The following is a 15972-nucleotide window of genomic DNA, read 5'->3' as shown; positions in this document are numbered from 1 at the left end:
GTACAATTAGATTTATGTCGATGGATTTATGTCAGAGGGTTTCACCCGAAAAATATCTCGGATTCCTGGTAGTAGGAGTAACTTGAATGTTAATGCAAAGCCCTCACATCCCTTAATTTAATGGTACCCCATGAAGGCGGATCTCACAAGCTACCCTTTTATAACAGACAGAAAACTATGTTTAAAATAATTACAGCAAAATTGAAAAAAAAAAATTCCGTGTATCCGTATAAACTGTCGGTTTTTTTTGTATTAGATATTAGATAAAAGGAAAGTTTAGGATTTTTATTGAATTAACGCGGTTAAGCCTAGTACAATATTTAAGAAACTTAATTAATTAAATAACTATTTTCGTTTTAGGCAACAGACAGAAGCGCTTTGTTGTGCAAGTTGCAGGGCATTTAGATTCCGTAAAAATTATGCATTTTATTATTTCTCCCGCTTTTGTTTACTAAAAAAAGAAACAAATATATGATAACAGATATAACAGATTTCTTTTAAGAAAATATTTTCAGGAAAACATTATTCAAAATTACTTTCTAGCCAAAGCAATGCCCAGTCCCAATATTCCACCAAGTACGAGGGCTGCTCCACCAGCGACTGCCATGCCCTTTGCAACTTCCTTATCAATTTGCTTATTAATGTAGTCCTGAAATGCATTTTTTAAATTATCATTTAAATCGACCATCTAATACAAGAGTGACATAAGCTAAAAAACAAATTTAAGATAACACAGATAAAACAGTGAAAAAAATGAACTTTGTGAAATTAACTTTATCTAAAAGAAAAGATGTAATATAAAAATTATTATGGTTAGAGTCAAATGTTCAAGGTACCGCTCCAGCTGTATTATGATTTGGTATTTATTGTAATTTGTTCGTCAAAATCGTGTGATTTAATATTTAAGTTAAAACCAAGTCAGATAAATATATTCAAGTTTAAATACCAAGTTTTTTTTCTTTTCGTGTTGTGAAAGCGGCTCCACCATATTTCCAACAGTAACTTGTATAACTTTTCAATTTAATCACGGAACTGAAGTAAAATACAGTTAAATTTTAAGTGCAATTTTGTACATTTGCATCCTTTTTTAAGAAAAAATAATACTTTTCAAATCTAAATTGAGTTTTTGTGTGTATTTATCAGTTTGTCGAAACGCGTTCCCCGGAGTGGTCTCTTAGGTTTTTGCAATAGGCAGAAGTCACACGGAGCCAAATCAGGAAAATACGGTGGTTGCGGAACGACATTGTAGATCAAAAAATTCACTCTTGATCGTTTGGTGAACACAAGCGTAAATATAGTACTGATACTGACATTGACATGAAATTACCGCCAGATGTCATGCACAGTCCTGCCAACTCAAGCAAAAAAGAACTATTCCGTCATCTTAAGCCCCCATTTCGTCCTGTATAATTAAAGTAGGGAATATTTTTGTTTAATGCAATGGTGTTTTGAGTGTTTCAGTAAAAATGTTAATGTTAGTTTTTATTAATTAATTAATTAATTGAAAAACATTCGGATTTGGAAAAACTCAAAATCCGCTTTTCTCCTTTTAATATACGAGTATGAAATTTACAATAATATATATATAAACTAGAAAAGTATATTACATTTTTAAATTATTTTATAGTTTATCTTTAAAAACTAAATTGGCAGCAAACAAATTATTAGCACGTATTTGGTGTTAGGTATTTCCTTTAAACTTAATCAGTTTGCCCGCTTTTATTGCCTGAATTATTTTTGCCACTAAATTTAAATGGAACGGGGCGAAATTACTGTCTTAAAATCGGATTAGTTCTTAGAAAGTTGATTTCAGTTAGAAGTTTGCAACGCAGTGAAGGAGACGTTTCCGACCCCATTAAGTATATATATTCTTGATCAGCGTCACAAGACGAGTCGAACCAGACATGTCTTTCCGTCCGCCCGTTTCTACGCAAACTATCTCAGTTTTTAAACTATCGGGCTAAAACTTTCCCAAAAGTGTTATTTCTATTGCAGGTAGTATATAAGTCGGAACCAGCCGGATCGGACAACTATATCTTATAGCTCCCATTGGAACTATCGGGGAAAAATTTTTTAAAAATTATATCTTTGATGTTTTTTAACATACACCTTTCTAAGCTTGGATGTAACATTTTTAAATAAGTTCTGAATTTCTAATTAAATTTTATTAAAATCGGACGACTATATCATAGCTGTCATAGGAACGATCGGATAATTGGTGGGAAATAATATGAAACAAATTATAGCTTTCGGGCTTTTTGACATATTATCTGAAATATTGGAAATATAAATTTTTATATTTTTAAGAATTTCGAATTCAATTTAATAAAATTATTAATTATTTCTTAGAACTGCAAACTTCGGCTTGCAAACTTCCACAGGACCGATCGAGAAAGCGCTTTAATCGATGGAGCTAGTGAAATTGGGGTAAGTGACCAAGAAAATGTTATCCTTCATCTTATTTTGTTATGCCTAAAATAGCGGAACATTTTTTGAGTTTCCATGTAAGGTGACCCACTGTGCGGCTCAACGGAAGACAAATTAAATAACGTGCAATAAAAAAAAGATGTGCAATAAGAAACGAAAGGAAAATATTCATGCACTTTTAAAAATAATAACGCTAAGCTCAAAGTTTATTTTTTTAGGTAGGGAGGGCAGACCAGATCAGAGGGTATTTTTTTGTTAGTGTAGGGAAATAAAGTGACAGCCTCAGCTGAGTCGTGTGGAGTGTATGTGCAAAATCGTTCCCTTCGTAGCTCTTGTCGCGGCACGCAAATCAAGTAGAAGATTGCAAAAAGGCACTGGAAAAAGGAACAAGGTCACCACCCCACTTGTCGACGAGCCAGGCCGAGATAATTTCGCGTGCATCCTTTTTTCCAAGTGTATCATCTAGACTGAATCGTTTCAAAACACATCCAATTTAACGTCTCACCTTTCTTTCACACTTACTTAAAAATATTGGTGATGTACAATTAGATTTATGTCGATGGATTTATGTCAGAGGGTTTCACCCGAAAAATATCTCGGATTCCTGGTAGTAGGAGTAACTTGAATGTTAATGCAAAGCCCTCACATCCCTTAATTTAATGGTACCCCATGAAGGCGGATCTCACAAGCTACCCTTTTATAACAGACAGAAAACTATGTTTAAAATAATTACAGCAAAATTGAAAAAAAAAATTCCGTGTATCCGTATTAACTGTCGTTTTTTTTTGTATTAGATATTAGATAAAAGGAAAGTTTAGGATTTATATTGAATTAACGCGGTTAAGCCTAGTACAATATTTAAGAAACTTAATTAATTAAATAACTATTTTCGTTTTAGGCAACAGACAGAAGCGCTTTGTTGTGCAAGTTGCAGGGCATTTAGATTCCGTAAAAATTATGCATTTTATTATTTCTCCCGCTTTTGTTTACTAAAAAAAGAAACAAATATATGATAACAGATATAACAGATTTCTTTTAAGAAAATATTTTCAGGAAAACATTATTCAAAATTACTTTCTAGCCAAAGCAATGCCCAGTCCCAATATTCCACCAAGTACGAGGGCTGCTCCACCAGCGACTGCCATGCCCTTTGCAACTTCCTTATCAATTTGCTTATTAATGTAGTCCTGAAATGCATTTTTTAAATTATCATTTAAATCGACCATCTAATACAAGAGTGACATAAGCTAAAAAACAAATTTAAGATAACACAGATAAAACAGTGATAAAAATGAACTTTGTGAAATTAACTTTATCTAAAAAAAAGATGTAATATAAAAATTATTATGGTTAGAGTCAAATGTTCAAGGTACCGCTCCAGCTGTATTATGATTTGGTATTTATTGTAATTTGTTCGTCAAAATCGTGTGATTTAATATTTAAGTTAAAACCAAGTCAGATAAATATATTCAAGTTTAAATACCAAGTTTTTTTTCTTTTCGTGTTGTGAAAGCGGCTCCACCATATTTCCAACAGTAACTTGTATAACTTTTCAATTTAATCACGGAACTGAAGTAAAATACAGTTAAATTTTAAGTGCAATTTTGTACATTTGTATCCTTTTTTAAGAAAAAATAATACTTTTCAAATCTAAATTGAGTTTTTGTGTGTATTTATCAGTTTGTCGAAACGCGTTCCCCGGAGTGGTCTCTTAGGTTTTTGCAATAGGCAGAAGTCACACGGAGCCAAATCAGGAAAATACGGTGGTTGCGGAACGACATTGTAGATCAAAAAATTCACTCTTGATCGTTTGGTGAACACAAGCGTAAATATAGTACTGATACTGACATTGACATGAAATTACCGCCAGATGTCATGCACAGTCCTGCCAACTCAAGCAAAAAAGAACTATTCCGTCATCTTAAGCCCCCATTTCGTCCTGTATAATTAAAGTAGGGAATATTTTTGTTTAATGCAATGGTGTTTTGAGTGTTTCAGTAAAAATGTTAATGTTAGTTTTTATTAATTAATTAATTAATTGAAAAACATTCGGATTTGGAAAAACTCAAAATCCGCTTTTCTCCTTTTAATATACGAGTATGAAATTTACAATAATATATATATAAACTAGAAAAGTATATTACATTTTTAAATTATTTTATAGTTTATCTTTAAAAACTAAATTGGCAGCAAACAAATTATTAGCACGTATTTGGTGTTAGGTATTTCCTTTAAACTTAATCAGTTTGCCCGCTTTTATTGCCTGAATTATTTTTGCCACTAAATTTAAATGGAACGGGGCGAAATTACTGTCTTAAAATCGGATTAGTTCTTAGAAAGTTGATTTCAGTTAGAAGTTTGCAACGCAGTGAAGGAGACGTTTCCGACCCCATTAAGTATATATATTCTTGATCAGCGTCACAAGACGAGTCGAACCAGACATGTCTTTCCGTCCGCCCGTTTCTACGCAAACTATCTCAGTTTTTAAACTATCGGGCTAAAACTTTCCCAAAAGTGTTATTTCTATTGCAGGTAGTATATAAGTCGGAACCAGCCGGATCGGACAACTATATCTTATAGCTCCCATTGGAACTATCGGGGAAAAATTTTTTAAAAATTATATCTTTGATGTTTTTTAACATACACCTTTCTAAGCTTGGATGTAACATTTTTAAATAAGTTCTGAATTTCTAATTAAATTTTATTAAAATCGGACGACTATATCATAGCTGTCATAGGAACGATCGGATAATTGGTGGGAAATAATATGAAATATTGGAAATATAAATTTTTATATTTTTAAGAATTTCGAATTCAATTTAATAAAATTATTAATTATTTCTTAGAACTGCAAACTTCGGCTTGCAAACTTCCACAGGACCGATCGAGAAAGCGCTTTAATCGATGGAGCTAGTGAAATTGGGGTAAGTGACCAAGAAAATGTTATCCTCCATCTTATTTTGTTATGCCTAAAATAGCGGAACATTTTTTGAGTTTCCATGTAAGGTGACCCACTGTGCGGCTCAACGGAAGACAAATTAAATAACGTGCAATAAAAAAAAGATGTGCAATAAGAAACGAAAGGAAAATATTCATGCACTTTTAAAAATAATAACGCTAAGCTCAAAGTTTATTTTTTTAGGTAGGGAGGGCAGACCAGATCAGAGGGTATTTTTTTGTTAGTGTAGGGAAATAAAGTGACAGCCTCAGCTGAGTCGTGTGGAGTGTATGTGCAAAATCGTTCCCTTCGTAGCTCTTGTCGCGGCACGCAAATCAAGTAGAAGATTGCAAAAAGGCACTGGAAAAAGGAACAAGGTCACCACCCCACTTGTCGTCGAGCCAGGCCGAGATAATTTCGCGTGCATCCTTTTTTCCAAGTGTATCATCTAGACTGAATCGTTTCAAAACACATCCAATTTAACGTCTCACCTTTCTTTCACACTTACTTAAAAATATTGGTGATGTACAATTAGATTTATGTCGATGGATTTATGTCAGAGGGTTTCACCCGAAAAATATCTCGGATTCCTGGTAGTAGGAGTAACTTGAATGTTAATGCAAAGCCCTCACATCCCTTAATTTAATGGTACCCCATGAAGGCGGATCTCACAAGCTACCCTTTTATAACAGACGGAAAACTATGTTTAAAATAATTACAGCAAAATTGAAAAAAAAAAATTCCGTGTATCCGTATAAACTGTCGGTTTTTTTTGTATTAGATATTAGATAAAAGGAAAGTTTAGGATTTTTATTGAATTAACGCGGTTAAGCCTAGTACAATATTTAAGAAACTTAATTAATTAAATAACTATTTTCGTTTTAGGCAACAGACAGAAGCGCTTTGTTGTGCAAGTTGCAGGGCATTTAGATTCCGTAAAAATTATGCATTTTATTATTTCTCCCGCTTTTGTTTACTAAAAAAAGAAACAAATATATGATAACAGATATAACAGATTTCTTTTAAGAAAATATTTTCAGGAAAACATTATTCAAAATTACTTTCTAGCCAAAGCAATGCCCAGTCCCAATATTCCACCAAGTACGAGGGCTGCTCCACCAGCGACTGCCATGCCCTTTGCAACTTCCTTATCAATTTGCTTATTAATGTAGTCCTGAAATGCATTTTTTAAATTATCATTTAAATCGACCATCTAATACAAGAGTGACATAAGCTAAAAAACAAATTTAAGATAACACAGATAAAACAGTGAAAAAAATGAACTTTGTGAAATTAACTTTATCTAAAAGAAAAGATGTAATATAAAAATTATTATGGTTAGAGTCAAATGTTCAAGGTACCGCTCCAGCTGTATTATGATTTGGTATTTATTGTAATTTGTTCGTCAAAATCGTGTGATTTAATATTTAAGTTAAAACCAAGTCAGATAAATATATTCAAGTTTAAATACCAAGTTTTTTTTCTTTTCGTGTTGTGAAAGCGGCTCCACCATATTTCCAACAGTAACTTGTATAACTTTTCAATTTAATCACGGAACTGAAGTAAAATACAGTTAAATTTTAAGTGCAATTTTGTACATTTGCATCCTTTTTTAAAAAAAAAAATAATACTTTTCAAATCGAAATTGAGTTTTTGTGTGTATTTATCAGTTTGTCGAAACGCGTTCCCCGGAGTGGTCTCTTAGGTTTTTGCAATAGGCAGAAGTCACACGGAGCCAAATCAGGAAAATACGGTGGTTGCGGAACGACATTGTAGATCATAAAATTCACTCTTGATCGTTTGGTGAACACAAGCGTAAATATAGTACTGATACTGACATTGACATGAAATTACCGCCAGATGTCATGCACAGTCCTGCCAACTCAAGCAAAAAAGAACTATTCCGTCATCTTAAGCCCCCATTTCGTCCTGTATAATTAAAGTAGGGAATATTTTTGTTTAATGCAATGGTGTTTTGAGTGTTTCAGTAAAAATGTTAATGTTAGTTTTTATTAATTAATTAATTAATTGAAAAACATTCGGATTTGGAAAAACTCAAAATCCGCTTTTCTCCTTTTAATATACGAGTATGAAATTTACAATAATATATATATAAACTAGAAAAGTATATTACATTTTTAAATTATTTTATAGTTTATCTTTAAAAACTAAATTGGCAGCAAACAAATTATTAGCACGTATTTGGTGTTAGGTATTTCCTTTAAACTTAATCAGTTTGCCCGCTTTTATTGCCTGAATTATTTTTGCCACTAAATTTAAATGGAACGGGGCGAAATTACTGTCTTAAAATCGGATTAGTTCTTAGAAAGTTGATTTCAGTTAGAAGTTTGCAACGCAGTGAAGGAGACGTTTCCGACCCCATTAAGTATATATATTCTTGATCAGCGTCACAAGACGAGTCGAACCAGACATGTCTTTCCGTCCGCCCGTTTCTACGCAAACTATCTCAGTTTTTAAACTATCGGGCTAAAACTTTCCCAAAAGTGTTATTTCTATTGCAGGTAGTATATAAGTCGGAACCAGCCGGATCGGACAACTATATCTTATAGCTCCCATTGGAACTATCGGGGAAAAATTTTTTAAAAATTATATCTTTGATGTTTTTTAACATACACCTTTCTAAGCTTGGATGTAACATTTTTAAATAAGTTCTGAATTTCTAATTAAATTTTATTAAAATCGGACGACTATATCATAGCTGTCATAGGAACGATCGGATAATTGGTGGGAAATAATATGAAACAAATTATAGCTTTCGGGCTTTTTGACATATTATCTGAAATATTGGAAATATAAATTTTTATATTTTTAAGAATTTCGAATTCAATTTAATAAAATTATTAATTATTTCTTAGAACTGCAAACTTCGGCTTGCAAACTTCCACAGGACCGATCGAGAAAGCGCTTTAATCGATGGAGCTAGTGAAATTGGGGTAAGTGACCAAGAAAATGTTATCCTTCATCTTATTTTGTTATGCCTAAAATAGCGGAACATTTTTTGAGTTTCCATGTAAGGTGACCCACTGTGCGGCTCAACGGAAGACAAATTAAATAACGTGCAATAAAAAAAAGATGTGCAATAAGAAACGAAAGGAAAATATTCATGCACTTTTAAAAATAATAACGCTAAGCTCAAAGTTTATTTTTTTAGGTAGGGAGGGCAGACCAGATCAGAGGGTATTTTTTTGTTAGTGTAGGGAAATAAAGTGACAGCCTCAGCTGAGTCGTGTGGAGTGTATGTGCAAAATCGTTCCCTTCGTAGCTCTTGTCGCGGCACGCAAATCAAGTAGAAGATTGCAAAAAGGCACTGGAAAAAGGAACAAGGTCACCACCCCACTTGTCGACGAGCCAGGCCGAGATAATTTCGCGTGCATCCTTTTTTCCAAGTGTATCATCTAGACTGAATCGTTTCAAAACACATCCAATTTAACGTCTCACCTTTCTTTCACACTTACTTAAAAATATTGGTGATGTACAATTAGATTTATGTCGATGGATTTATGTCAGAGGGTTTCACCCGAAAAATATCTCGGATTCCTGGTAGTAGGAGTAACTTGAATGTTAATGCAAAGCCCTCACATCCCTTAATTTAATGGTACCCCATGAAGGCGGATCTCACAAGCTACCCTTTTATAACAGACAGAAAACTATGTTTAAAATAATTACAGCAAAATTGAAAAAAAAAATTCCGTGTATCCGTATAAACTGTCGGTTTTTTTTGTATTAGATATTAGATAAAAGGAAAGTTTAGGATTTTTATTGAATTAACGCGGTTAAGCCTAGTACAATATTTAAGAAACTTAATTAATTAAATAACTATTTTCGTTTTAGGCAACAGACAGAAGCGCTTTGTTGTGCAAGTTGCAGGGCATTTAGATTCCGTAAAAATTATGCATTTTATTATTTCTCCCGCTTTTGTTTACTAAAAAAAGAAACAAATATATGATAACAGATATAACAGATTTCTTTTAAGAAAATATTTTCAGGAAAACATTATTCAAAATTACTTTCTAGCCAAAGCAATGCCCAGTCCCAATATTCCACCAAGTACGAGGGCTGCTCCACCAGCGACTGCCATGCCCTTTGCAACTTCCTTATCAATTTGCTTATTAATGTAGTCCTGAAATGCATTTTTTAAATTATCATTTAAATCGACCATCTAATACAAGAGTGACATAAGCTAAAAAACAAATTTAAGATAACACAGATAAAACAGTGAAAAAAATGAACTTTGTGAAATTAACTTTATCTAAAAGAAAAGATGTAATATAAAAATTATTATGGTTAGAGTCAAATGTTCAAGGTACCGCTCCAGCTGTATTATGATTTGGTATTTATTGTAATTTGTTCGTCAAAATCGTGTGATTTAATATTTAAGTTAAAACCAAGTCAGATAAATATATTCAAGTTTAAATACCAAGTTTTTTTTCTTTTCGTGTTGTGAAAGCGGCTCCACCATATTTCCAACAGTAACTTGTATAACTTTTCAATTTAATCACGGAACTGAAGTAAAATACAGTTAAATTTTAAGTGCAATTTTGTACATTTGCATCCTTTTTTAAAAAAAAAAATAATACTTTTCAAATCGAAATTGAGTTTTTGTGTGTATTTATCAGTTTGTCGAAACGCGTTCCCCGGAGTGGTCTCTTAGGTTTTTGCAATAGGCAGAAGTCACACGGAGCCAAATCAGGAAAATACGGTGGTTGCGGAACGACATTGTAGATCAAAAAATTCACTCTTGATCGTTTGGTGAACACAAGCGTAAATATAGTACTGATACTGACATTGACATGAAATTACCGCCAGATGTCATGCACAGTCCTGCCAACTCAAGCAAAAAAGAACTATTCCGTCATCTTAAGCCCCCATTTCGTCCTGTATAATTAAAGTAGGGAATATTTTTGTTTAATGCAATGGTGTTTTGAGTGTTTCAGTAAAAATGTTAATGTTAGTTTTTATTAATTAATTAATTAATTGAAAAACATTCAGATTTGGAAAAACTCAAAATCCGCTTTTCTCCTTTTAATATACGAGTATGAAATTTACAATAATATATATATAAACTAGAAAAGTATATTACATTTTCAAATTATTTAATAGTTTATCTTTAAAAACTAAATTGGCAGCAAACAAATTATTAGCACGTATTTGGTGTTAGGTATTTCCTTTAAACTTAATCAGTTTGCCCGCTTTTATTGCCTGAATTATTTTTGCCACTAAATTTAAATGGAACGGGTCGAAATCACTGTCTTAAAATCGGATTAGTTCTTAGAAAGTTGATTTCAGTTAGAAGTTTGCAACGCAGTGAAGGAGACGTTTCCGACCCCATTAAGTATATATATTCTTGATCAGCGTCACAAGACGAGTCGATCCAGACATGTCTTTCCGTCCGCCCGTTTCTACGCAAACTATCTCAGTTTTTAAACTATCGGGCTAAAACTTTCCCAAAAGTGTTATTTCTATTGCAGGTAGTATATAAGTCGGAACCAGCCGGATCGGACAACTATATCTTATAGCTCCCATTGGAACTATCGGGGAAACATTTTTTAAAAATTATATCTTTGATGTTCTTTAACATACACCTTTCTAAGCTTGGATGTAACATTTTTAAATAAGTTCTGAATTTCTAATTAAATTTTATTAAAATCGGACGACTATATCATAGCTGTTATAGGAACGATCGGATAATTGGTGGGAAATAATATGAAACAAATTATAGCTTTCGGGCTAATCGATGGAGCTAGTGAAATTGGGGTAAGTGACCAAGAAAATGTTATCCTTTATCTTATTTTGTTATGCCTAAAATAGCGGAACATTTTTTGAGTTTCCATGTAAGGTGACCCACTGTGCGGCTCAACGGAAGACAAATTAAATAACGTGCAATAAAAAAAAGATCCAATTTAACGTCTCACCTTTCTTTCACACTTACTTAAAAAAATGGTTATGTACAATTAGATTTATATCGACGGGTTTTCCCGAAAATTTGAAGATATTTATGTATATTTTTTTTTTTAATTACTGTCTTTAATGAAAGCTAGTTTTCTTTATATATTTTGAGGCAAAAATCACGCAACTAGCCGAGAAAATAAAGGATTTTCTGATATTTTTAAGCTCCTAAAAATTCAAGAAAAACCCGAAAACATCGTTTTTTAATTCTCAAGAGGACATATTCATACCTTTGCAGAGGGTATAATGATTTCAGTCAGAAGATTGCAATGCAGTGAAGGAGACGTTTCCGACCCCATAAAGTATATATATTCTTGATCAGCGTCACTAAACGAGTCGATCTAGCCATGTCCGTCTGTCCGTTTCTACGCAAACTTTACTCTCAGTTTTGAAGCTATCGGCCTGAAACTTTCCCAAAAGTCTTCTTCATATGGCAGCTATATGATATAGTCGTCCGATTTTGATAAAATTGAATTCGAAATTCAGAACTAATTAAAAAATGTTATTTCCAAGCTTGAATGGTTATATGCTAAAAAACACCGAAGATATATATTTTTTAAATTTTTTCCCCGATAGTTCCTATGGGATCTATAAGATATAGTTGTCCGATCCGGCTGGATCCGACTTATATACTTCCTACAACAGAAAGAAGACTTTCCGGAAAGTGCCCGCCCGATAGCTTTAAAAATAAAAGTCTAGTTTTCTTAGAAACGGACGGACAGGCGGACTTGTCTAAATCGACTCGTCTAGAGATACTGATCAATAATATATATAATGAATTGCTTGCACAATAAGTTAATTATAAAAAAAAATTCATTTAATTTCATTCTTAAGCTGACTACTTTATTTTTAGAATGGAAGAACACCGACATGCTATTGACGAATTTCAAACTGAACTCGCTCTCTAGAGATTTTTGTGAGTGGGCTTTAAAGCTATTGAGTGACTCTTCAGCTTTAGGACTTTAGACTCCAGACTTTGTTACCGAAATCTCAGTATCCTGGAATTGTGGGAACGTGCCGATAGTCAAAACAGCGGCTCGTTCTAATTGTTTAGTCTGTAAGCTGAGGTTTTTTGCTTCGTGGTAATTTTCCTCTGGCTTGCTTATAGTTTGGTTATTTTTCTATTGGCTTATTTATAATTAAATTTCGATTCTTATTTCTGAGAGGGGGACTCGATTCATATTTCCTAAGGGGTGTCCCGAGGGTGACTTTATCATGTGTGGGTGCTATGGATATGTCACTATATTTATGTATATATACCCTGTTCAAGAAAAGCACTAACTGTCATAAATTTAAGATTTTACGAGCCCTGTCAATGTTAATATGTAAATCTATCTAGAGCCGTAAACAATGATCTTTAACTTTAAACCTATAATGGTGCAGTGCCAAACAATAATCTTAAGTACAGGCCACTTGAGCCTGACCATAAATATAGTTCTCACACTGTACAAAGGGTCGCCTTGCGGGAAGCCGTTGATAAGGCTGCCGCTCAGGCAAACATATGTGGTAGACCATATTTCAGTATATCATAAGAATTTCAGGTTAGTCACGTAAGCGAAGACTTAGAAAAATAAAATCCGTTTTTATACAGAACTCAATCGAGAAAGTTGTTTTCCTTATTACAGGAATCCCTTTCAACCCTTTGCAAAGGTAAACAAATATGGAAAACTCATTGGTTGACTAACAATAATTTGTCATCATAATAGAATTATTTTAATCGGAAAGTCGTACATGCTTCTAAAAGTACTTATAGTCTAAATGTTAGTATATCAATTGACCCTGATCCTGAATATGAAATATAAATAAATTCGCAGAGCTAAAGAGAGAGACTTCATCCACTATTAGATTCCCGTTAATTAGGTGAAAGGAGTGAGAGAGGGATGGAGATATGCTAGCACCATCTAGCGCATACTTGCGGCACTTAGAGCCACCAATTATAAAGCACAAACTAGTGGCGCTACTAGTGACGTATTAGTGAAATCGGCTGATTTGCTGCACGTGGTGCAATTGTCTTTGCCAAATATGTACCTTTTAAAGTCCTCTTTCTCAAGTCCCTGACAAAGTTCCTGAGACCAGATAAAGTAAATGAGTTTTCACGACTCCTTTAATTTATGTGGACAAGAAACATTAACCGAATGCTGTTAGTTACAAAATGTAGCCAATAAATGGCTTGCTTTGATTATTGTACTAGCTGTTTAGGCTTTGTTATGAATAATCTTAGTACGCTTTTTAAAACGAGCTGACACTTCGAGTCGAAAAAGACTTACAAGTCGGAGGCCCTCTCAAAGTAAGCTCATACATCGAGGCTCAAGAAAGCCAAAATCCCGGCATTCGAGATGCAGGACCTAAATAAAACGTCCGATATCAATCATTTTTTGAATCTATTGAATTGAACACAAGAACACAATCTCATTAAATTTTCCCAAAACAATAAACAATGTGGACGCTAGATTAGTGTTATTGTAGTTTGTGGGCGTAGCACCCCGCTGCGCAGAAAGCCCAAGAATATCCATGCCAAATCTCAAAATTCTAGCTTATGTAGTTTCCCAGATCTAAGCGTTCATACGGACATGACTAGATCGACTTCACTAGTGATCCCGGTTAAGAATATATTTTAGAAGTAGGTCGGAAACGTCTGCCTGTTACACACTAGTAATGGGTATAAAAACGCACTTGAACTTCAAAATACTAACACATTAGATCGGGACTCTATTTCAGAACAGACAAAAATTGTAATGCGATGTTACTGTTTTACGATCATAATTTAAAATTCTTCTACTAAATGAAATTTTAAAGACATTGTTTTTAAGTTTAAATGTGTTGAGCTGTAAGCTTGACTGCTTTGTTTTTTTTTTTTAATAATTTTTCGACAATAAGTTAACTCTTCTGGTACTGTTAAATTAATATGTCACTCTTTTACTGAATAAGCGATATATTGATATTCACCTGAAGAGAGCGAACTTGATCATTGGATTCGATGTCCAGAAAAGCTCTACAGTACTTTAAGCCAGAAGTATACTCCTTTATACGAGCATTTCCAAATGCGAGGTAATAAATATAGTCACGTCTTCCTTCGGCATGAGTACGGGCCAACTCCTCCAACAACATAATACCCTTCGTTGTAAAACAAGTTTTTAAATACACACACTTCTTACTCTCAAGGATAGTCACCTTTCTAACATCATTTGTATAACGACTACGGACCAGGCAGAATGCATATCTATCGTTCAATCAAAAATTAAGTGTTACGCGGTATTTTAACTTATCTTGGCTTAATTTATCGTACTCAAACTTTGTTTCCGTGGTAACTTCTCCATCCAACTCAAGTTCATGATGATATTTTTTTTCAAACCTCTACAATAATAAAACTGATTATCTCCCTTAGAATCAATTTAAAAATTTAGTTGATACCTCTAAATCTTCTTGTGGTACCACATTGCTTAGAAGTTCGTCCATTTCTAAAGTTTATCGATCTAGTGTCAACACCAGTTTTTTCTATAGTCAGTCTGTATGACCCCTAAATTATAAAATAACAATAACCAATAAAATAGTGTCAAAATAGCGCCGGTGGTAAAGAGCGAAACATGGTTTTACAAGTTATATTCTATTCCCACTAGCTAAAGGAACTGGGTAGATTCCGATTTCATTTTTCATCTATTTTAGTTGTTTGATTTGGGAAAAATTTATATCTTTGATATAATACTCTTAGGGTTTTCTTATTCCTTTATTTCTTATTTCCTTCAGTAAAAATCGTGAAAAATATTTAAAAACAAGAAAGAACGCCATATGTATCAAATATCAAATACCCGTTACTCAGGTTAAGGGAGCAAAAGGGATATATAAGCAGCAAAGCGATATTGTAAATCGCCACCTACCCGCTTTTTCAGTATATGTAAAGTGGGCGGCAAACAGATTTAAGCGTTTAAACCGTTTTGAGCGTTAGAGTGGGCGTGGTAAACAGTTTTTTTTTGGTTAATATTGATAAATATTGATGAGACAAATATACTTTATCAAAAACAGTTTCTAGCAGGAAACTGTGGCCACCACAGTTTTGGGCGGCTAAGAGTGGGCGTGGCACCCAGCTGAAACAAACTGGCGCTGCGCAGGAAGCCCAGGAATCTTCATGCCGAGTCTGACTTTTCTAGTTTTTATAGTTTCGTTCATATGGACGGATGGTCATGGCTAGATCGACTCGGCTAGTGGTTCTGATCGAGAACCCGCACACAACTCACCATCGAAGAGAGCAGTAACCTTTTCTGCAACAAAAACATGAACGGACATCGTCACTAACACCTCTATTTAAGAAATCTTGTCAACTTCTGCAGCGGCCATTAAATATTGAAAAATCGGCTCCAATTACGACGACCAATATCAGCTATAACCAAGAACAAGAAGCGGATCCAGGTATTCAGACTGGTATGGAACTTTACATCAAAATCAAGTGAAATCTTAGCCTACAAATAAAATGCTTGCATATAGACCAAAAACTGCCCCTATAAAGACTATATTCGTCCTATTGTTATTATTATTATTATTCTTATTTTTATTTTTATTATTGTTATTAATTATTATTAATTAATTTTTATTATTATTATTATACTCTTGCAGAAGGTAATGCAGTAAATTAAACGTTTCCGACC

General features: G+C 33.5%; 1 protein-coding gene across 50 annotated transcripts in view; it reads right to left on the bottom strand.

Annotated features, from left to right (window-relative positions):
* LOC108036555 (mitochondrial fission 1 protein) overlaps nt 1–14882 on the bottom strand; it is a 29756-nt gene extending 14874 nt beyond the window's left edge. For 15 of the 50 annotated variants that reach the window (XM_050889657.1, XM_050889650.1, XM_050889652.1 and 12 more), the window contains exons 1-4: nt 14744–14882; nt 14619–14686; nt 14504–14552; nt 14279–14446 (exon numbers count right to left, since the gene is read on the bottom strand). In XM_050889657.1, coding sequence (XP_050745614.1) covers nt 14279–14446; nt 14504–14552; nt 14619–14686; nt 14744–14788 — 330 coding nt within the window. In that variant the 5' untranslated portion in view covers nt 14789–14882. Of the gene's footprint in view, nt 1–264; nt 452–536; nt 650–3229; nt 3417–3501; nt 3615–6154; nt 6342–6426; nt 6540–9121; nt 9309–9393; nt 9507–14278; nt 14447–14503; nt 14553–14618; nt 14687–14743 lie in introns of those variants that run through there. The other 35 variants (XM_050889636.1, XM_050889637.1, XM_050889635.1 and 32 more) reach the window with 16 other exon arrangements.
* Between the last annotated feature and the right edge of the window lie 1090 nt (nt 14883–15972).

This window comes from Drosophila biarmipes, unplaced genomic scaffold, assembly GCF_025231255.1.
Source record: "Drosophila biarmipes strain raj3 unplaced genomic scaffold, RU_DBia_V1.1 ptg000004l, whole genome shotgun sequence".
Lineage (NCBI taxonomy): Eukaryota > Metazoa > Arthropoda > Insecta > Diptera > Drosophilidae > Drosophila > Drosophila biarmipes.
Note: the sequence above shows the minus strand (reverse complement) of the source record. Positions and strands in the feature narration are given on the sequence as shown.